This window comes from Patella vulgata, chromosome 1 (assembly GCF_932274485.2).
Source record: "Patella vulgata chromosome 1, xgPatVulg1.2, whole genome shotgun sequence".
NCBI lineage: Eukaryota > Metazoa > Mollusca > Gastropoda > Patellidae > Patella > Patella vulgata.
In genome coordinates, this window is record NC_065879.2 from 31,811,263 (window position 1) to 31,835,264 (window position 24,002).

The 24,002-nt window shown below is 33.4% G+C and overlaps 1 protein-coding gene across 1 annotated transcript in view; it reads left to right on the top strand.

The window, feature by feature from the left end:
* Positions 1-24,002, top strand: part of LOC126808431 (choline transporter-like protein 2) — a 36,263-nt gene that overhangs the window by 4,160 nt on the left and 8,101 nt on the right. Inside the window, exons 2-19 of the mRNA XM_050533132.2 lie at positions 2,427-2,475; positions 12,926-12,999; positions 14,216-14,294; positions 14,754-14,838; positions 15,241-15,348; positions 15,498-15,570; positions 15,789-15,924; positions 16,218-16,301; positions 17,572-17,684; positions 18,334-18,465; positions 19,968-20,067; positions 20,536-20,628; positions 21,061-21,160; positions 21,628-21,680; positions 21,979-22,155; positions 22,786-22,914; positions 23,253-23,322; positions 23,878-23,951. Coding sequence (XP_050389089.1) covers positions 2,427-2,475; positions 12,926-12,999; positions 14,216-14,294; positions 14,754-14,838; positions 15,241-15,348; positions 15,498-15,570; positions 15,789-15,924; positions 16,218-16,301; positions 17,572-17,684; positions 18,334-18,465; positions 19,968-20,067; positions 20,536-20,628; positions 21,061-21,160; positions 21,628-21,680; positions 21,979-22,155; positions 22,786-22,914; positions 23,253-23,322; positions 23,878-23,951 — 1,729 coding nt within the window. The remainder of the gene's footprint in view (positions 1-2,426; positions 2,476-12,925; positions 13,000-14,215; positions 14,295-14,753; positions 14,839-15,240; positions 15,349-15,497; positions 15,571-15,788; positions 15,925-16,217; positions 16,302-17,571; positions 17,685-18,333; positions 18,466-19,967; positions 20,068-20,535; positions 20,629-21,060; positions 21,161-21,627; positions 21,681-21,978; positions 22,156-22,785; positions 22,915-23,252; positions 23,323-23,877; positions 23,952-24,002) is intronic.

Here is a 24,002-nt window from a genome sequence, read left to right on the forward strand (position 1 = left end):
GCCTGTTCATTTTGAAAGATTTCTGGGTGGGGGGGTCTAGTGGTTTCCCATTTCTACGTGACGTAGGGCTGCCTGTCCAATCTCGTGGGTTTTCTCTCGGTCCCTTGGTTTCTCCCGCTGCTAAAGACCCCTACAAGCATGTGAGTTATTGAAATAAATTGAACCATATGTCAGTCCTGAAATGACCTAGTTTGTGCAGAGTGAATGCTAACCCCCATGTCTCTCTCTCCCTCTCTTCAAAGATTTATGATAACTATTTTTAGGTTTATTGCCCTTGATAACTTTGGAAAGTCTTGTGGACAACTTGGGTGTTGTGGGGCTATGTTTTGTTGCATGGCAACCTATGTTTTTGCCCTTGATGGTTATATGAAGGGAACCCTATCAAAATTGTTTTTGCCTTTGTCACTGATATCCTGTAAAAGTCTTGAGTTTTTTAAATTTGTAATTCAAACTTGATCGTTGAGTTTTGATTGTCTCAAGAAGAACCCAATCTGCTGGTGAGGGTCTTTGCATGGTCTGGCAACACTGTATTCCAAAATGTTGTCTAGTTTATCACAATCATTTTATAATTTATCATCTCTTGCCCCCAGGTCATATTTATAACCTGTCTCCTTTGATTGACACTCAACATATTGGTCAATCTAAACAAAAAAAATATTTTCCGCCACTTCTCAAAAAGAATAGCTATTGTCCCAAAATGTTATACACAGAATCAAATTTTAACTGTGTGCCTAAAATATTCAGTCAAATATTGGAAAATGGGGCTTCAAACATAAAATTCTATTTTATGGACATTCACAAGCAGATATTTATGTTACAAGTAATTCTTAATGGAAATTAGATAGGAAAAGAAATCAGGTAGGTTGAGAAAGATATTTGATAAAAATCAATAAAGTGCATTGTCGACTTGAATAAATAATTCTACCAGTTTTATCTTCAAAATGAAAATCTACTAATTATTTCCATGATTAACATATTCAATTTTGTGTAATGTTAATTTCATTACAGTACGTATAATTGAAGTTTTTTTATGGTAAATAAACATAAATCACATTAACGCATGACAAATTTATATGGAATACTAGTAAGTTTATTTCTTGCGATGTTTCGATAATGATTCTCTTGCCTTTATGATTCTTTGCTTGATAATGTCAAGAGAACCATCTTCGAAACATCGCCAAAAGTGTTGTGTTATTCTCATTCAGTTACTAAATGCTGCTTAAACAAAATATAAATAGAGAATCTCCTACTCGTCCTTTTTGATATCAAAAAATATGAACTCAAGTTGATAAGTAACAAAAAACGAGGCTCTGTCGAGTTTTTTTTACTTTATCAACGAGTGTTGATATTTTTTGATATCAAAAAAGACGAGTAGGAGATTTTATTTATCACACAATCCTTTCTTATGTGCACAAATAAATAGATATAATTCTTTGCTACAGACTTCACTTTTACTGAACCTGATTACATTACAGCGTAGTGATACATCATTTTTTGATAGCAATTCAACCATTGCAAAGTCCTTTATATTGACCCAGTGTTTCCATCAAAGTCAAGTAAATAAAAATAATTCATTTTTAATAAAAAAAACATTGAGTTACTTTTAATAAAAAATGCACTGTTCTTTGAAAATACAAAAAAGTAGTTCCTTTTTAACTGACCGATCAAATTCATGCAGTAGATTATGAAATTTATCACACAAGCGATATCTACTGTAGAATGTATTTTTGGGTAATAAATCTTCTTATTAGATGACTAGGAAGGTGATTATTCCTAGTTAATGAATAATTTCCTGTGTAATTGTTCAACAGGAACTGTTATTAGTCTAATTATCATGTTCAAGTCTAAAATAGCCAAGTCATTTTCTGACACCAATCTCATTTTGGAAACATCTTTTAATGGGTTACAGTACATCAAGTTTTAGCTCACTAATCTCTATGAAGGATATTTTTATACGCCCACATTTTCATGTGGACGTATATTGTCGTCGCCCCTGTCCATCCGGACATCCGTCCGTCCGTCCACAATTTGTTTGTGGACTCTCTACAGGTCACAGTTCTTGTCCGATTTTGACGAAACTTGAAATATAGCTTTATCCCAAAAAAATCTCGGCTGCTTTCGATATTGGCATGTATCGGATCGAATTTCGTGAAAATCGGCCCAAAATTGACAGACAAAATGGCTGCCGTTCGTTCAGTTCCTTTCGATATATGCGCATATCGAATCGTAATTTCCTGAATTATGGCCCTTGATTGTAGGAAAAATCACTTTCTTGTTAGCTTGTTCTCTATCCATCTCTCGAAAATGTGGGCGTATCCTGCCTGGCAGCCGCTGGTTTCTGTTAACCAGCCTAATATTAAAACACAATGACCGTTATATGTATATTGTAACTTAAGCAGAGATTTAATTTGTTTTAAATTTTGTAGGTAAAAGAAGAGACTATGATCCATCATTTAATGGTCCCATTCAAAACAGGTAAGTAATTAATACTTTAAATGTATGATGAGTAATATATAACCGTGTAGGTTATAGCAGTTATATGTTATAATTTAAATCTTGAATATTGAACATTAATTGTGTGTGTGCTATTAAAAGGTGAATAGCCAAGGATGAATTGTTATGTAATGCTAATGACATGTTAATTTATTGGTTTAAACAGTATTTATTCCGAGAATATGATACTGTGTAAAAAGCATAAATAATAGGATACAAAAACAAGCTAAATAGGCTTATATTAATTTGCTTCCTTCTGGTTTGGGTGTATAATATATGTACAATGTCGAATTATATATGATACAGACAAAAACTAATTACTTTATTTTAGTTATGGTAAAAACAAGCAAATAAATAATTTTGAATAAATAAATAAATAAATAAGATAAATTTTAAAAAATAAATAAATAAAGATTTAAGAAAAAATAAATAAATAAATTCCTCACCCCAAGGTTGTATTTTACGGAGTAAAACGTTTCGTATCTTTAAAATATTTGTAAACACTTTTAAAAATATCGCTGTTGACGTCTGGAGATAATTCGGCATTTCCATAGAGTAGGCAAGTGATATTTATAAAATACATTGGTAATAAATGAATGGTATTATTTCGCTGGAGTGTGTAGTTTGGACAGAAGAGTAAAAAGTGTTCAGTGGTTTCAATGTCGAGATCCCAGTCACATCGAAGATTGTCATATATATGCATAAGGAACTTATGGTATCTTAAATCACTTTTATTATTACGCAGTTTACAATGGATAATTTGGAATTGTTGTTCACCATAGAAAAACAGTTTGTTAACTTTGGGAAATAAGGTTGGATACAGTTTAGTTTTAAAATCAGAGACAGACGAGGTCTTTTTTATTTCATTATACAAACTATTCCACGCTTTTATAGTAGACGGCAAAAAGGAGTTTATATAAATATTAGTTTTACATTTAATTTGTGTAATGTGGTCGGAGTTACATAGATTGTAAGGGTTGTTGGAAGAGGTAATTGGCGGAATAAGACAACAAAGATAATTGGGAGCTTTGGTATTTACCATTTTGTAAAACATTATTAATTTATGAGCTTGATGTCGCACTGATAAAGATGAGAATCTGGATTCAGTATAAAGTTCCATGAGGAAGCCAGTTATCGTTGATAAAGCGTTTAAGTGGAGCTTTTCTAGTTTTTATAAGCCCACATTTAAATGTGGTCGTATATTGTCGTCGCCCCCGTCCGTCCGTCCGTCCGTTCGGCGTCCACAAGCAATTGTGGACGCTCTAGAGGCTAAAGTTAATATCCGATTGACTTTAAATTTATACACAGTGTTTAAGATCATGAGACGAAGAAGCCTATTGATTTTCAGCGATTTCCGATAATTACTGCCAGAGTTATGGCCCTTGATCACTTCAAAAAATCTTGTGGACGCTCTAGAGGCCAAAGTTAATATCCGATTGATCTTAAATTTATACACAGTGTTTAAGGTCACGAGACGAAGAAGCCTATTGATTTTCAGCGATTTCCGATAATTGCTACCAGAGTTATGGCCCTTGATCACTTCAAAAAATCTTGTGGACGCTCTAGAGGCCAAAGTTAATATCCGATTGACTTTAAATTAATACACAGTGTTTAAGGTCATGAGACGAAGAAGCCTATTGATTTTTAGCAATTTCCGATAATTACTGCCAGAGTTATGGCCCTTGATCACTTCAAAAAATCTTGTGGACGCTCTAGAGGCCAAAGTTAATATCCAATTGACTTTAAATTTATACACAGTGTTTAAGGTCATGAGACAAAGAAGCCTATTGATTTTCACCGATTTCCGATAATTACTGCCAGAGTTATGGCCCTTGATCACTTTGAAAAATCTTGTGGACACTCCAGAGGCCAAAGTTAATATCCGATTGACCTTAAATTTATACACAGTGTTTAGGATCATGAGACGAAGAATCCTATTGATTTTCAACGATTTCCGATAATTACTGCCAAAGTTATGGCCCTTGCTCTAAAGGCTAAAGTTATCATCCGATTGACTTCAGATTGATACACAGAGTTTAAGATCTTGAGAGGAATAAGTATGAATAAGTATATTGATTTTCAATGAATTTTTATGACTTGGAACAGCTAAATCCATGATATTAAAAGTTTTGTATACAAAACATTAGTATCAGGGCCTAAAATAAGGTTAAATTCTCAGAGCACGGATTTAGAGTCGACCACCCGCGAGGGCTTCAGACGCGAAACGCGCCGGCGGGTGGTCTGCGGGGCCTCCCCCAGAAAATTTTGAAAATTGAGAGCTTGAAACCGGCATCTGTGGACTATTCTGGTGCAGTTTACATACTGTAGGAATTTTTTTTGTCGCGAGCAGCTTTTTTCACATGAAAACTAAGCACTAGGAAGACAACACATCACTTTCGTTACGATAATACAGAACTGTAAATCAATTCAAGCTCCCGTTTCCCGTCCATATTTCAATACTTAAAATCGCAGATAACACCAAAAATAAGTCAAAAACAAACTTTTTCAAAGTGAAAGTGAAATGACGGTCAAGGTCGCAGGGAGCGGACTGGATACCAAGCCTACTGAAAATTGCGAGCTTGAAACCGGCATCTGTGGACTATTCTGGTGCAGTTTACATAGGAATTTATTTTGTTGCGAGCAGCTTTTTTCGCATGAAAACTAAGCACTAGGAAGACAACACATCACTTTCGTTACGATAATACAGAACTGTAAATCAATTCGAGCTCCCGTTTCCCATCCATATTTCAATACTTAAAATCGCAGATAACACCGAAAATACGTGAAAATAAGTTAAAAACAAACTTTTTCAAAGTGAAAGTGAAATGACGGTCAAGGTCGCAGGGAGCGGACTGGATACCAAGCCTACTGAAAAACCTGACTAGTATGCTGATGCGGCTGGCGCTCACTCGACTCATCCAAGGTAGTCGCGAGTGAGCGCCAGGTGATCTGATCTGATCTGTGCAACTGACCACACCACAAGAACACAAGAAGAAACACCCAATTAGGGATCAGGAGGCATCGTTGACTACACTTTTTTAGAGCACTACACCATTTTTCTGAGCATGGTTTTCTTATTTTCGAAGCACAGATTTTTCATTTCGAGGCACGTTCGTGCTCCAAGGCACGTTTTTTTAGGCCCTGGTTAGCATGGGGTAGAAGTTTATAAAAACCAAACAAATTCTAATGGTTTTCTCAGTTGTTGCTCTTAATCAGATTTTAGTGTATTATAAATGTTTCATTACCGAAAAAAGTAAAAATATGCGACAACTCTTGTTGAATGCCCGGACGATTTAGCTGCTGTGGGCGTATGTTTCGTTGCCTGGCAATCTATCTTTGTGAATTTATTTCAGTAGTATTATTCCAGACTATATCAGCGTAATCAAAAATTTATTATAATCCCTTACTGTTTATAAAACTTTTATAGATAGAAAGTAACTGCCAATATGGCCTGTCTCCCCAGTGATTAAAAGTAATTCCATATAAATATGTGATTGTACTTGATATGTCAGTCATTTAGGTCTATCTGACTTAGTAGCAGTAGGGGATCACGGTGGCTAAGTGGGTAAGGCGCTGGCTCGCTAGCCTGGAGGCCGGGTGTTCGATCCCTGCATTGGCAGAGAAAGTTCATCCAGATTTTCCGGCGTGGTTCTCCCATATCAGTGATGCAGGACGGAGGGCCTGACAAGGACAGCTGTCTAGTCGTTCGGATGGGGCGAAAAACCGTGGTCCCGTGTACACATTGGCGTGCACGTAAAAGATCCCTTGACAGTTGGAATTCGATATAAGAGTAGGCGTAGTGCCGCTGTCCGGGCAAAATTTCCCTCATAGCACACTGTATGGCGTATGCCCGTCTTCATTAGCCCAGTTCGGAGCAGAAAAGTAGGACGTTAAACCCCATTTCATTTCATTTCACTTAGTAGCAGTAGATACTAGTCGGTTATCCGCGGTCCTGTAAGTGTATGTAGATAATTATTATTATAAGTTTCCAGTATTAAACATTTAAAGAGCCATTCCAGACTCTTTTTATATCTGAAGGACCTCTCGGTCACAAATATATTGAGTTTCAAGAAATTAAACTTGTTATTTTACAAACATAAATTATACATTGAGGAGGATTTATATTGCATCAAGTTTGAAATATGATTGATTATTAAAGGGTTTGAAGTTTAGCTTATACAAAAAAAATAATAAAGACTTGAATTTTTTTTAGTGTATGATGATGATGTAGTAATATGGTTGACATATAATACATGTTATTATATAAATCATGTTATCTATCTGCTGATTTCTTGAAATACTTGGTACACGTAATCACCCTTTTCTGTAATTCTCTAAGGATGTGATCTTTCTATCCTAATACACTCATTACACCATTTTCATTATATTGTAGGAATGTCTATTATTGATCCAATCAATCTAATTGAGTGTTGGTTGTTACACATGTACTAATAGAACTTTGTAGTTATATAATTAGTCTTGGTCACCCAGAACCTCCTGGTCATCAACGTACGGAGGGTCTGGGACTGTTGTCAATATTTGACGAAAAGTCCATTGCCAGTTCCGGATTAAGCTCCACCAAGGCCTGAAGCGGCAGTTGCTGGAGGGCCTATTTAGTTTTTAAATAGGGCCTATTTAAAATGGCGTGGGCCGAATTAATTTCAGGTCAATGTCTATGTTGATACTTAAATTTGATTGGCTAAGCACTAAAATTAATCTAATACTGTCCAATCAAATTACTAAAATTTTGATTTTATCTTAGTTAAAATTTCGTGAAACAGGCCCCAGGTCTCTGGAGCTTTATCAGATGTGCACTGAATTGGATTCTTTTGTAAAAAAATAAAAGGACGCTTCGATTTAATCATTTATCAGTCAATGTTTGTTAGTTTTTGCATCTATGAGCATATATTAAATTATGTACACAAAGTGTAAATTCAGTGTTCCTGTTTAATACTGTATTAAAGTCAAATGGAATTCATGAATATAGTGTTTGTAGTTATGCTCTACAATTAGCATGTATTTAGATCTGTTGTAGATGATAAAAGCATCAAGTGATCATATATACATGTATTAACCTACATCACTTTTGTCATCTGGCCAGCACATGATGATAAGTGATAAACATATTATAAATAACATTTTTTAACTTCTCATTTTTATGTATACTGCTAATGTGGCATGATAGATATTAGAAAATAAATAAAAAGTCTGACACTTTAAAAAATATATATTTACTCCTTTTTTCAAGAGATACATGTATATATGTGTGGTATGAAGTAGGTTTCCAATTTTGATTAGCAAAACAGATTTAAATCTGGAATATATTTTTTTTAAATTCTCTCTGAAATGTGGCAAAGTGTCTGTCCAGACATTACCGGTATCTAGCAGATAAATGTAATACTATATTCATGTAATACTACATGTACATTCGTGTAATGTCATAATCAAATCAACTTTAATGCTCTATTGATTATTGAACTTCCAAGTGCTCAACCCACAGTAGCTTATATTGTGCGAAAGTCACTAAAAATAAATAAATCATAAGTGGGATACTTAAAAATGTTTTTTTTCACCAACCAACAGTGAAGGCTGAAGCTCTGTATATGCCTCTTGAAACCTGTTACAAATATAGAGATGAAAATAGCTCATATACACATGACCTGCCAGTAATTAGAATGAAAATGTCAATAATGATATGATATTTCCCACCTGTATTTGATATAACACATATCATATATTAATATGTAATGGTGAGAATTATTCCATGTAATATGATATTAATATTGACATTATATATAATATAAACCACTAGAGAACTGAATATTATATACATTGTAAATGATACATAAACCATTTTTGGTGCTAGCTTTCTGTCATAGTTGTTCTGCCCGATATTTATACTTGTTAAAAAATATCAAGATACAATTTATTTGTACCTAAAATTATTTCTAGGCCTGTGAAAATCTCTCACTGATTGACTGGATTCTGTGAGTGCAGCTATTTATATAGACTGGCACTCTCTCACACTTTGTTAACTTGGCCTGTATTTTATTTTTTAAATTTGCATTTTTATACGCCCACATTGAATTGTGGTCATAATTACTGCCAGAGTTATGTCTCTTGATCAATTTGAAAAATCTTTTGGACGTTCTAGAGGCTAAAATTAACATCCGTTCCACTTTAAATTGATACAGTGTTTATGGTCATGAGATGAAGATGCCTATTGATTTTCAATGATTTCTGCTAATTACTGCCAGAGTTATGGCCCTTGATCACTTCAAAAAATCTTGTGGACGCTCTAGAGGCCAAAGTTAATATCCAATTGACTTTAAATTTATACACAGTGTTTAAGGTTATGAGACGAAGAATCCTATTGATTTCCAATGATTTCTGCTAATTACTGTCAGAGTTATGGCCCTTGATCACTTTGAAATATCTTGTGGATACCCTGTAGGGCAAAGTTAATATCCGATTGACTTTAAATTTATACACAGTGTTTAAGGTCATGAGACAAAGGATCCTAGTCATTTTCAGTGATATCCAGTCATTACTGCCAGAGTTATATCCGTTGATTACTTTGAAGAATCTTGTTGATGCTCTACAGTCATAGAGGGGTTGAATGTCCGAATGATTAGCGTGTACGCGCTGTATCATAAGGTCTGTCATTGAGTCAGCTGGTGTGGTTTTGATTCCCCAGTTGTGCATAACAAGGAGTAGGGTCGCCTGTCCAACCTTGTGGGTTTTCTCTGGATCATCCGGTTTCCTCTCACTGCTGAAGACCCCTACGTGCAAGCAAATTAGTGAAATAAATTTGAACAGTATGTTAGTCCCAAAATGACCTAGTTAAGATCTTTTGGATGCTCTAGAGGTTAAAGTTAATGTCCGCTTGTGGACACTCGAGAGGTTAAAGTTAATATAAATTGTTTAAGGTCATGAGACAAACAATCAAAACAAATTCTAATCAGATTTTCATGTGATGTAAATGTTCTGATTACTGACAAAAGAAAAAATATGCAACAACCCTTGTTGACCGCTCAGACCACTTAGCTGCCTTGAACGTATATTTCGTTGCCTGATAGCCTATCTTTAGGTTTATCAGGAATTGATTTGTTAGTTTGCATCCTCTTTATAAGTGTATAGCTGTATTAAAATATATCAAGTTTAGTCACTCCATAACATACATATTTTTTTACCCATTTAAATATATTTGTATATTAAAATCTATAACAGCTGTTATTGGTACATTGCATGTATCTAAAATAATTTCTATATCTATTGCTAAAGCTTATATAAACAAGTTATTTTATGTAGAATACAGCACAAAATATTCATATGTAATAATATAACCAGCCAGGCAAGGAAAACATTTGCTTTTATAAGAATTTATTGATTTTATATAATTTTTGTTTTAAAATTTGGTATTATTTAAAGAGCAGTATCTCTGTCAAAAAGAAAATAATTCATTATTAAACACCCACATTTAAGTTAGCTTTAACTTGAATTACTGCTGGTGAACTGGTGAACTGCAGAGCTTGAAAGCCTGTTTAATGCTTGAGTTGATAAAAATAGAAGAATGACTAAGTAACAAGGATAATAGTTAATATTATTTATAATATGAGGAAGAGTGCTTGACACAATGACAACATGTAATATTTGTAATATATTACTCTATTGTTTACACAGTTGTTATTATAATTTCATGTGTGATGAACAAACTAAAACAACAGGTAGACTGAATTGTTTTTGCATTGACTATGAGACAAAATAATGGTTTAAAGATGGGTTCCCCGAAAAGTATTTATCAGGTGGTTATTTCCAATAAAAGTATGGTGATTTTGATATATATGGAAAGTGGAGATATCCAATCTTACTAGAAAAATACTGGATTCCCCGAAAAACACTCATGGAGCGTATACAGGACAAAAATGTAGGGGTTCCCCTAATCAACAGCCCGACGATTAGGAATTTCTGCACGCGTGATGTCAAAGGTCACACAGGTACAAGTTGATAAACTTTATGAAGAGTTAGATGTAAAACACTTTCTGAGATAAAAATGACGGAAAAAGACGCGGGTAGTGGATAATCCAAGAATTTAATTAGGATTTGATATTTGTAATAAATAGTAAGCGATTAAAGACAACATCGTCTTATGTATGCAATGAATTCTCCTCTGACTTCCAAGAGAGTTGCTAAGGTCTAAATATGGTGATTATGCTCCAATATATACAGATGGTTCGAAAGATGGTGATCGGGTAGCTTCGGCTACTGTGACACCATCTGAGACAATTTCTGTCCGCCTTCCACCTGCTTCTTCCATCTTTACAGCTGAACTCCAGGCCATTCTACAGGCCTTGGAGTTCATTCAATCATCATCTATATTTAAATATATAATATTTACTGATTCTTTGTCCGCCCTACAAGCAATAAACAACAAACAGCTTGATCACCCATTAGTGGCAGACATTTATCGTCTGCTACTATCATTCGAGTGTACCAGCAAGGACATTGGCCTTTGCTGGCTCCCCAGTCATATGGATATCAAAGAGAACGATCAAGCAGACTCGGCTGCCAAGTCTGCCTTAGATCTTCCCATATCTGAATTTTTAACGCCATATAAAGATTTTAAATTTATTATAAATAATTTCATTTATGGCCGCTGGCAACGGTCTTGGGATCTTGCAGGCACAAATAAACTTCATCACATTAAGCCTGTTTTAGGAGATTGGCCAAGCTCCTATAGAACCAGCAGGAGTTATGAAGTTGTTTTGTGCCGCTCTCGCATTGGTCATACTTTTTTAACTCATATTTTCATTTTAAAGCAAGAGCCTCAACCAGAATGTGAACACTGTCATGTTCCTTTGACAGTTAAGCACATTTTGATTGAGTGCAAGCATTTCAAGGATATTAGATTAAATTTTTACCGTTGTCAGTCACTACAGCACATGTTTGCCCAACCGGGTTTATATGGTAAAATGTTAGACTTTTTAAAGGAGACAGGTTTTTATAATTAATTTTAATTGTATATATATATATATATATATATATATATATATATATATATATATATATATCATTTCATTTTTGTATTTAATATTTATATGCATAAAAGTTGTATTTTATTTTTAATTTTATTAACTGTGATATTGTTTTTATTTATGCATATAATGTTTTTCTGTGATATAGTTTAGCCTGTCTTTTAATTTTCACCATATGTTTGGCGCAATATAGCCCGGTTGGAGCTGACGTGCCATAAAACCACATTTCATTTCATTTCCAAGAGAGTTAAAGGACAAAAATGGTGCCAGTCATTATCACATATGTAATAGAACTGGTTAAACACGTTCCAAATATTATTTTTTCACAGAGATCATTGCTACGATAGATGAGTAATCAATGTTTCAACAATAGGAAGTGACGAACGCAAAAGGAAAACACAAGTTATCCCTCTATAAAACTGACTGAAGTGACGGGTGATAACAGATACATGGGCGAATTTCTGCTCACTAATAATTCCTTCAAAGACCAAAAGTTGTAGTTTGGTGATAATTTGAATATCACCCATTAATTGACTCCAAGTAGTTGTACTTGAACTATAAAACCCCTTCAATAAATGTGTGTACTGAATACGCCGATCAAGTCAGAATTCAGATTTGTTTTCGGGAAGAATTGTACTGTTAATGTCTCTGAATTTTATGTAATTAGTAGTACAAATTACATATAATTGCCATGTAGAGTTTTCATACATTTATCTGTGCTCTAATATCCTAAAGATACGTTCCCGGAAAAGTATTTATCGGGTGGTTATTTCCAATAAAAGTATTTCAGTTTTGGTATATATGGAAAGTAGAAATATCTAATCTTACTAGAAAAATACTTGATTCCCTGAAAAACTCTCATGGGGCACATACAGGACAAAAATGTAAAAGTTCCCCCTAATCGGCAGTCCGACGATTAGGAATGTCTGCTAGTGTGATGTCAAAGGTTGCATGCGGAGATTGAGCGCTTGATTTACATGTTAATAAACTTTATTAAGAGTTAAACGTAAAACACTTTCTGGATAAAAATCATGGAAAAATACGTGGGCAGTGGATAATCGAAGAATTTAATTAGGCTTTGATATTTATGATAAATGGATAGCGATTAAAGACAACATCATCTTGTGTATGCAATGAATTCTCCTCCAACTTCGCACCCGTTGCCAGTTAATTCGTCAGCGAAGTCATGTGACATAACGCATCTTTTAATAGATTTTTTTATAGCTGGGGTATTCCCTCGCATAAACAGTGTTTTGAGAAGGATATGGAGCAAAATTTTGATATATTAATTAATTTGAATATGTTTCTAGTCCAAATACATCATCAAATCACCCAGTTTGTACACAGGAACGCATCTTTAAATACATTGAAAGATATTGTGTTCATTATGCTTTCAGATCATGTACAGATATAATATGTTGTATTATATTCATTATCTTCATTATTGGCATGATAGCATGCTCAATATTTGGTAAGTACAGACAGAATTTTTTTCCTGGCATCAAACTTTAACCTCATTGCAGCAGAACATTGATACTAATAGTCCTTTTCTATATTTAAATTTAATATAAAATAAAAGCTGATACATGTTCTTTAGATAGTAGTCTAGATGATTACATCGAAGGCGATTAAATCGAAAGAATAGGTTAGAATTAGATTACATTTATAGAATCAAGTTGTACTTCAATAGCTGGCTGACATTCTAAGACAGAAAGTCCCAAGTTCGATCACAGTGTTGGCCTATGAAGTTCCTCTGGCCTTTGCAGCATGGCTTCCTTTGTCAGTGATATTGCAAAAAGCGGCTGGCAAGGAACATTGTTTAGTCATTGACATAGGAAGTGGCTTGGGACTTTCCGGCATAGCTTCATTTGTCAGTTGTGTACCAAGGGGGTACTGGCAAGGAACAGCTTCTAGTTGTTTGGATGGGATAAAAAAAAATGAAGTTCAATGTACACGTTGGTGTGCACATAAAAATAAAGAACCCTTTATAGTGACAAAGTGTAGCCAGAAAAGTTACCCAGATTACCCTCATGGCACAATGATTTGCATATAGGCCGGTCTTCATTAGCTTTGTTGGTGCCTGAGGATTGGATGGCCAAATGGTTAGCATGTATCATGAGGTCTGTCATTGAGTCAACTGGTGTGGTTTCTATTCCCAAGTTGTACGTGACAAGGAGTAGGGTCGCCTGTCCAACCTCATGTGTTTTCTCCAGGTCCTTTGGTTTCCTCCCACTGCTAAAGAACCCTATGCACAAGCGAATTATTGAAATAAAATTGAACCATATGTTAGTCACAAAATGACCCAATTTGTATTAATTGGACTATTGGAGGTTAACTCTCTCTCTCTCTCTGTCTCTCTCTCTGTTTAATGTATTCTACCACCTATATTGGTTGGTGCCTTTAAGTAAAGCTATTGGGTGTGAGGAGGGTGGATTAGATTGATAGTCATGTTTTCTAAACTGTATTTTTTCTCTCCTGATTGCGAAGTTTAAGCTGTGTTAATGCAATAAGATTTTTTTATTCCCCAAATAACCTGGTTCTGTTTGCTGTCAATAAACTGTATACAATTGATTCAAACTGGATATTTTGAAAAATGATTACTTATTTTGCCCCTTTAATACATTTAGATGCATAAGTTGAAATTAATTTGCAAGTCCAGAGTAATGATTTCAAATTTGATATTTCAGCATATTCTCGTGGAGATCCATATCGATTGATTCACCCAACTGATTCTCAAGGTAGAATATGTGGAAGGGGTGAATTACAGTAAGTATTAATATTTCACTATCATAGAATGGATAATATACATACAGTCTATTTAATTCATGAATTTTCCGAAAAACTTGCAAATTAGATTTCAGTGAAACCCTCCTCAGTAGCACTGTCCAAAAGATCTATAACTAGATCAGTGTTTGAGAAAAACAAAGGCACAGATTCGCAGATCTCAACCCAAATCGCTCCAAAACACAAACTTCAATTTTGATGTTTTAACTTTTATTCATATTGATATTTGTAAATTTCAAGCTATGTATGACTTTTTGCCTGATATTATAAGATTCTGACTATGATTTTGATGAAATTAATATCAAACTCTTATTCACATACTTTCTTTTGAATTTACTTTCAGAATTATTGAAATACTCAATGCTTGATTAGTTTTGAAAAATTATATGTTCATGGTATTGAAATGTCAGGAATAAATTGTTGTTTCTCTTTTTTTTTCAGGAATAAACCGAACCTGTTTTTCTTTGATTTATTACAATGTGCCAAATTAGGAATTGCTGTTGTTGCTGGCTGTCCCACTCCACAGGTAGATTTAACTTAATTCTTAACATACTTTGGGTTAGATAATCCTCACCAAATATTTGTAGTTTATTAGATCATGCCGGAAACTACTTCACAAGAAAATAAAGATACCAAAACAAAACTATGGTCATTAAATTAAGAATCCAGGATCCCACTTAGATGGTATCTGGTGTTCGGGAGGGAGTAAACATTAACTGTTTCATCCACAGCGTTTGTGCACCATAGACTCCTTTTATGCACGTACATTGAGATGTGATAATTCATAGAGTACAATGTGTTGCCTCTTTCTAGTGATTGGAAGTTTCTCACATTGAAATGTGGTGGTATATTGGGGTCATCCTCATCCATCTATCCGTTGTTCACAATTGGTGGGACCCATTAACATATGAATATTTTTAATATTCAGGTGTGTGTAGAAAATTGCCCTAGTAGTAATTATGTTTACCGAGAAGCAGAACTAGATGACAAGAAGAGGAAAATGGCTATTTGTGATTATGGTATTGATCCAACAAAGGTAGGTCATACTTTCATTTCTTTTCTATTCTTAAAAGTTATCATGATTATTTCAAACTAATTAAAACTTGAATATAGAAAACAATTCTTTTTTTTAGCCACAGTCGTAAGATTGATTCTATATTTTTTTATTTTTTTTTATCACTGTAGGGTTCGTATGAGGATTATAAGAACTTGGTGAAGACAGAGAAATGTGCTGCTTATCACATAAATTCTACCAACAGTAAGTTTACAAATGATCTTGATAGGAATAGCTACACATCTTGTTTTGTTATTATATTATTTACAATGAATATTGTATTGTAACTATAGTATTTTCAATAAGAATTGTATTGTTATTATAGTACATGTATTTGTAATAATCATTGTTTTGTTATTATAGTATTTATAATAATCATTGTTTTGTTGTTACATTATATTATTTGTTTTGTTTTATTTTAGTATTTGGTCGTTGTATACCGTCAGTATTTGGTCAACTACTAAATCAAACAACAGCAATTGTATCAGATAGTGGTGAATCGACAGAGAATAAAGATGGAGAATCAGTTACAGGAGTTAACTTACGAGATGGAGTCAAGTTAGTTTTATCAAATAATCTTTAGATATCATAATGAGTGATTTGGTCAATATACTAAAGAGGCCATATTCTACTGAGTGTTTGGATCTTTTGTATTAATCATCAGATACATTTTGGAATTAGATACTTCAAAATGAACATATTTAGTTCAGTTTGAATTCACAATTAGACTGTTCTCCATTCCATTTTAAACACTCAATTTGTGAAAACATAACGACTTCTGTTTCTGTGTAGTTAATTAAGGTATGTACTATGAAAATGTAATATATTGTTGTTTTTTTATATAATTGTAGACATCTAGCCAATTTTTATAAAGTTAAACAATACGGAGAAAGAGTGTTTGAAGATATCACAGCATCATGGTACACAATATTGATGTAAGTACCGGAACCTGGTTGTTACAATCAACTTGTAATAATGTTTACACTGTCCTTGAATTAAATTACATACAAAGAAATTTACTCTGTTATGAAAATATATCTTCTACTAAATAAAATCAGCCCAAATGATTAAGACCTGTAGTTATTACTCTGTCCACATCACTGTCAACAGCTTCCACTTTAAAATTTTTGATAATGCATAAAGACTTTGCAAATTAAATCAAAATTTCATGTTTAAATCACTTTGTTAGTTTTAAAAATACTACTGGTATTATAATTGTTGATTATTGGAATATTAGTCTTTTGGCTATTCACAGAGCTCATATTTTCAATTGTTGTCTTTGATTGAAGAAAAATGCAGAAGTGTTCAAAATGAATTCAGATAAACCATTCCAACATAGCCTACATGTTGTACCTAATGCTCAAGAAAACACATGACTTCAGTAATTTTGAATTGCTTTAATAACTTTGAAATAAAGATCAATAAAATAATTATCCAACTCGTTTGACATTAATGAACTCAGAATCGCAATGAAAGTTTTAATATATATAGAAAGACTTGTCAAAGAAAATGAATTACAAACTAACTTCCAATCTAGCAATAGTTCCCCCATCTAGAATATGATAATATCTGACGGAATGGCCTGTCTGAAATTATATTTTAGTTGATAAAATATGTTTGATGAAATATGTTTTTGGTAAAATGTCAAAGTAATATGACGTACATCTTACAACGTCCCAGCTTTCTGATAATTCTGATGAAATTCATTTGACTATCAGAAGTTTGTTGACATTTTGAAAATGGCCATAAAAGGTACTTAAAATTTTTAACATATCACATTGCTCTGCTACATTTTTTTATTGGATCAGCTACATTTTCCATTGTTTATTTCTTGGTTAAGATAACTTATGCATCACAAAACAGAAAATAACACCACAATTTCTTCAGTAGATAGGTGTACATAATGTTTGGTCTAAGGTTCCAAATTCCATAAAGCAACTGTTAAAAATGGTTTATAAAGATATGTCATGTCATGTAAATTGAAGGAAATGATAGTAGCGAGACACTACAGTCACCGAAGCTACATTCTACAAAACATACATCTTATCCTATATTAAGCAACCACTCTAGAGAAGTAGCTTAATTCTGCTGGTCTCTATACACAGGATGTCATAAAATATGAAAATTTAACTTAACTGTATTAGAATACATGATATACAGATATACAGATTAAATTGTTAATATATGTATATTTTTATTTTTTAGTGGATTTTTTGTAGCGATGGTGGTGTCATTATTATGGACGTTTTTATTACGGTGGATAGTTGGTGTTGTGGTCTGGTTTACAATGATTGCATTTCTTGGAATCTTCGGCTTTGGTACGTATGTATATAGCCTATGGTTTCAAAGTTGATAGTGAAATTGTCCTTTTCTCTCATTCTGATCCCTCTTTTTTTTTAACTAAATGTGGAAACAAGTACAAGCATACTATGGACCTGGAAACAAGCATGACGTCATCGCAGTCATCCTCGAATTGTGACATTAAAAGTCAAAGCCTGTCAAAATCAGTTCACAATTGTCAAAGATTTACAAAGAGTTGCTGGTCCAAAAATTCAGTGTTGTTTGAATGGGAAAATATGAATGTTTAGTGCTTGACATTTAAAACCTTGTAGCTTATTATTATCTCTGTGATGTTGTTTAAATGAAGTCTTTTGGCCATATATGGATATGCCTTAATGTTACGTGATCTGAAACAGAAAATATAAAATTTTGACCCAAATTTTGTAATGTACAATCAATTAAGTGTTGCATAATCATGTTACAATAGGAGTGACTTGTTGTTCATCATGTGTCTTAAAGATACATTATGTAGGAATTAGATAAAGAACTGGTCGTTCTTGTTATAAAATCAATACATAATAGATAAAATAGGTAATATATAGTTATACAATAGGGAAACCATAAGATATATGTTGTTAAAATTGATAATAATTTCAGGAACTTTATTTACCGTGTAATTATTTTCAGGAACATACTACAGTTATAGAAGATATTATGACTTGAAGAATCAGAATTTTACAGAGGAATTTAGTGTCAGAGAAGCTTTTAGTTTTGATATTGACTACTATCTTTCTCTTCAAAAAACATGGCTTGCATTTGGTAGGTTTCATTGTTATAGGCCTACATGTAAATGTTATTGTATATAGTACCCGCCCGTGTGTCCATCCACACTTCTTGTACTCACTCTGGAGATCAATCTGATTAAAATACAGGTCTATATATCGTTTCCTTTTTATACGCCCACATTATAATGTGGTCGTATATAGTTGTCCGTCCGTCTGCGATTTTCAGCGATTTCCAATAATTTGTGACCGAGTTATGGCCCTTGATCACTTTGAAAAATCTTGTGGATGCTCTAGAGGCTAAAGTTAATATCCGATTAACTTTAAATTGATACACAGTATTTAAGGTCATGAGACGAAGAAGCCTATTGATTTTCAGCGATTTCCGATAATTACTGCCAGTGTTATGGCCCTTGATCACTTTGAAAAATATTGTGGACGCTCTAGAGGCTAAAGTTAATATCCGATTGACTTTAAATTGATACACAGCGTTTAAGGTCGTGTGACGAAGAATCCTATTGATTTTCAGCGATTTCCAATAATTTTTGCCAGAGTTATGACCCTTGATCACTTTGAAAAATCTTGTGGACGCTCTAGAGGCTAAAGTTAATATCCGATTGACTTTAAATTTATACACAGTGTTTAAGGTTTTGAGAGGAACAAGTATATTGATTTTCAATGAATCTTTATGACTTGAACAGCTATATCCATGATGTTAAAAGTTTCGTATACTAAATGTTAGCATGGGGCAGAACTTTATAAAAAGCAAACAAATTCTAATGGTTTTCTTGAAATGAAATTGAACCATATGTTAGTCTCAAAATGACCTAGTTTGTGTTGAGTGGATGTTAAACCCTATTTCTCTCTCTCTCTCTCTCTCTCCCTCTCTCTCTCTCTCTCTCACACATATTGTGAAGACAAGTAAAATGAAATTTTGAACATTAAAAACGAAACTAAATAAGATCTGTGTTTTAGTCAGATTGTCTGCAGGCTTTGTATGGGCTGAAAGATGATACCTATGAATTTTGAAGATTATCACAAAAGTAGTTGCAGAGTTATTGCCACTGATTGTTGATCAAAGTATACTCCTGAACTTGTACTTACTCTACAGAATATACACTATAGTTCTCATCTGACGTAGGGTCACCTGTCCAACCTCATGGGTTTTCTCCGCTTTCCTCCCACTGCTAAAGACCCTACGCGCAAGCAAATTATTGAAATGACCTAGTTTGTGTCGAGTGGACGTTAAACCCCATTTCTCTATCTGTCTTTCTCATCTGACTGTCACAGAATTTACAGAAATGGTTCGTACTTGGACAAAGAGTATCCCTGTTGATTTTGAGAATTTTTGCAAAACAGTTCAAGAGCTGTATGTATGTTATATGGCTCTGAGAATTATTTATTAAGTTATTATTCCTTTTATTTCCAAGTGGCTAAATTGCTTTCTTTTGTTCTGTCTAATTAAACAGTGAGAGTGGGGTAGACTATACATGTCAAGACACTAAACATAATATTATTATATTATTATTATTATTTCAGGTTGTACGTCGGCTACAGTTTTGATCATATTTATTTTAGTTTTGATTTTCTTGGCTAAGAGAATTTGTATTGCTATTGAATTGATTAAAGAAGGCAGCAAGTAAGTCTTGTTTCCCTGCTCCAAACAAAGTTAGGGAGGGATATTGAAATGGGTCCGTTCGTGTGTCAGTCCGTCTGGCCCAATTTTTTTTCTGGGGCATATCTCATAAACTGTTCAAGATATCTTTTACGATTTTTGACAATATGTAAAGATAAAGGACCTGCATGACATATACTACCACAACTGGACAAGACGACACAAAATGGCACAGATGAGCCACATGATTGTACATCTATGCCATAATCTTACCTCATTTACTTAAAATTCCACCCATCAAATTTCAAATATCATCTCCACTTCGGCCAACAAAATTTAACTTGTTGGTTCTCCAGGATCATTGTACTTTCTGACAAGAATGTTTCCATAATAACATTATGACGTCGTGATGAAATAATTCCACGGTTTGTTGCTTGGCAACCTAAGGTTTATAATTCTATGTAATTTACAAATTGTTTTGTTTATTTTCAGGGCTATCGGACAAATGATGTTCACATTGTTATGGCCTATAACTCCATTTCTGCTCCAAATACTTGTCTTTATCTACTGGGGATCAAGTGCCATGTATCCTTTTACTACATTTTAGTGAGCCCCATTGTTGGCCAAGAAAGTTCCTCAGGATTTCCATTGTGGTTTCCCCTGTCAGTAGTGCAGGATAGGGAGCCTGACAAGGAGCAGTAGTGTCTAGTCATTTGGATGGGACAGAAAACTGAGGTCCTCTGTACACTTTGTGTCCACGTAACAGAACCGTTGACAGTTGGAATTCGAAATAAGAGTATGCCCAAGTGTTGTTGTGCATGCAGATTTTCCCTCATAGCACCATTAAAAATCATTTCTTTTCATTTAATCTTTTACGATGATTATAGTTTTTGTATGATTGTATTCAACAGAACAAAATGTCAGACAATCATATAATTTAGGAGTGGTGAAATTAATCACTTTAAATTATATTTAGATTAAATTAATTTCAGTAATGAACCTTAATACTATATGTAGGTATATTGCATCTATGGGACCAGCAGAATATGTTGTTAATGAAACTCAAACACAGGAAGGTGTTGATTTTGTTTTACAAAAATTGCCTTGCCAAGCTTCTGTAAGTTTTATTTTGTGATTTTTTGCGAAATTAATAATCTTGCTACTTCAACAATCAGTCTTATGGAAATAACTAAGAATATAAAACTGGTGAAAGAGAAGAGAGACAGAATATAAAATATCTCATTTTTTTATGCACTCATATCTTTGTAATGTACATAGCATTATACCAAGGATCAGCCCTGTTTCAAGTTTTAAAAGGATTAACCAATTATTTATTTGGAGAGAAAAGTTATAAAGGAATTTATCTGAAACTTGTATGGTTTAATCATTATATCATGGACCAAAAAAGTTACAATGCAATAGATTTGTTCCTTGATGGCTTCTTGATATTGACCCTACTTAAAATTAATGGCACAAAAATTATTCACCAATGGTTAGTGGATGTTTATGCTATGCTAGTGTCCAATACTTGTTGATTGACTATAAGAAATCTATTTTTGTTCATATCTCTGATTTTCGTTTCAGCAAAACGATACGAGTGGTAAACTATGTCATTTTGTGAAATATGGAGGAGATGAGTGAGTAAACTACAATACATATTTACTTTCAAATTAAATATAATTTACCATTTCTTAGAACAGGAAATTTATTTGTCTGATAAAAAGGAACTGAAAATAATAAATTAAAATCAATTTCATTTAGGTCAAAATAAAATTTTGGGGTGTTTTGAATTAATTTTAATTAGACAATGCAGCAAGCAGACTGTGATTATGGTGAGGTGGCAGTGAATTTTTAACTATTGTGAATATCTTTAATACATGAGGATTTTAGAGAGATGAATCTTAATATTTTGTTGTTGGTTTTTTTTTTCAATAGGTATTCAATATATATGCAGGCATATATGTTATTTATGTTTTTCTGGTTAATGAACTTTGTTGTGGCCCTGGGAGAAATGGTTTTAGCTGGTGCCTTTGCTTCATATTATTGGGCCTTTGACAAACCAAAAGATATTCCTTCATACCCTCTGTTCAATTCCTTGTACAGAGCCATCAGGTACTTAATTTTAAATACCCCCCAAAATTCTGTCAATGTCTCGTAGAACTCCAAAAAGGAGAATATTTTTTTGCATCTTTTATATCCTTAGAATATAGATAATATTCTTTAATAAGTGTTAGCTTTTTAATAATAGAATAATCAGTGGATATATAACACATTTTATGGATATACTCCCTTACTTAGACATACAGGGCCCTTTATAGTCACCAGTATTTATCTGTGAATATTGCACTTTTGCATGAAAACTGAAAAATTTTCAAAATAATCCAGAAATGGACGACTTCTGCCCAAAATATCTTCGCTTTAAACAGATTGTCAACCTTCCGCCATTCCATGGCTATGATCCCATGGCACAAGAAATCAAAAATAAAAATGTAATTTTAATGTCCAGCTCTGGGAGTACTTTTGTGACTTACACTTACATTATCTTGGTCTTAGGGCACAAAATTCAACACCCAGCTAGAGGAGTGAGGATCGAACACTCAACTGTGTGGTTACAGATTTAATTTGCTTACCATAGTCATTTTTCTCCCCAAACTAATAACCAAATTAAAAATGAAGATTACAGCAACAAAGTTTTGCTTCATTTTTCAATATATTTTATATATTTTATTATATTTTAAATAGATTTCATACAGGATCGTTAGCATTTGGAGCTCTGCTAGTGGCTATTGTACAGATGATACGAGTTGTATTAGAATATATTGATCAGAAACTTAAAAATGCTGAAAATAAGTGTGCTCAATATTGTATGAAGTAAGTACTTGTGTGCACCTAATGTAATTTTCTTGGTGTTTACCGAGAAGAGCCTTTGACATTTCACAAATATTGCCTAGTTATTTGGATATCATTAAAAACTGTTTGCACTTTTAAAAAAAAAACCTTGATAATTTGGAATCAAAGAAATGTTGGTGTCTGGGCAAAGTTCTCTTTCCTAGCATTACATACATGATTATAGAAATAAAAATAAGCACATGTTAGTCTCCAAATGACCAAAGTATTATTCTGACAAGACATTAAACTCCATTCTATTCCTACTGAACAATTTTAAAAAAATCTTAAGTTGAGAACAAGTTTGAATTGATGTTTTTCAGATGTATGAAGTGTTGTTTCTGGTGTTTAGAGAAAATTCTTCGATTTATCAACAAGAATGCTTACATTATGGTTAGTTATACTACTGTACACAAGCACCCCGAAGTAGCATTAGTAAACTTTGAATAAGATGAAGTTTCCCTGTTCTGAAAACCTGACTATTGTATTCTGACATAAACAAAACTTTTTACACAACAGTCATTTTAGAATTGACCAAATTCAGTGAACCAGTGGGTCTTTTGCCCTGAAAAGTTGTCACATATTGACAATATGGGCTACTGTATGCAGGTCTAATTGGGTCTACAAAATAGAATTGTTGATTTCATAGGATTCTGTGGGTTGACATGGAATATTTTATATCTATGGATTAACTCAGGAAGAGGGCTCTAATAGAGGCTATGGTTGTTCCCCAATCCCTATTCAGATAGAAATATTGTTTATATAAAAAAAAGTGTTGTGGTATAACCCAAAAACTAGTAAACAGGCTGAATTCCTCTTAAATCTTTCAAAACAAAAATTTAATGGTATAGAGCATGCACTGTCACTAATTGAGATAAAACATTAGATCAACCAAATTCAATGGTAAATTATTGTTTGTATTATATATTGACATATTTATTTTATCAGATTGCAGTGTATGGTCGTAATTTCTGTACAGCAGCTAAAGATGGCTTCTTCCTTATAATGAGAAACATCGTCAGGTAGATATATTTTCTGTTAAGTAGCTACCGGAAGTTGCACAGGTGGATGTC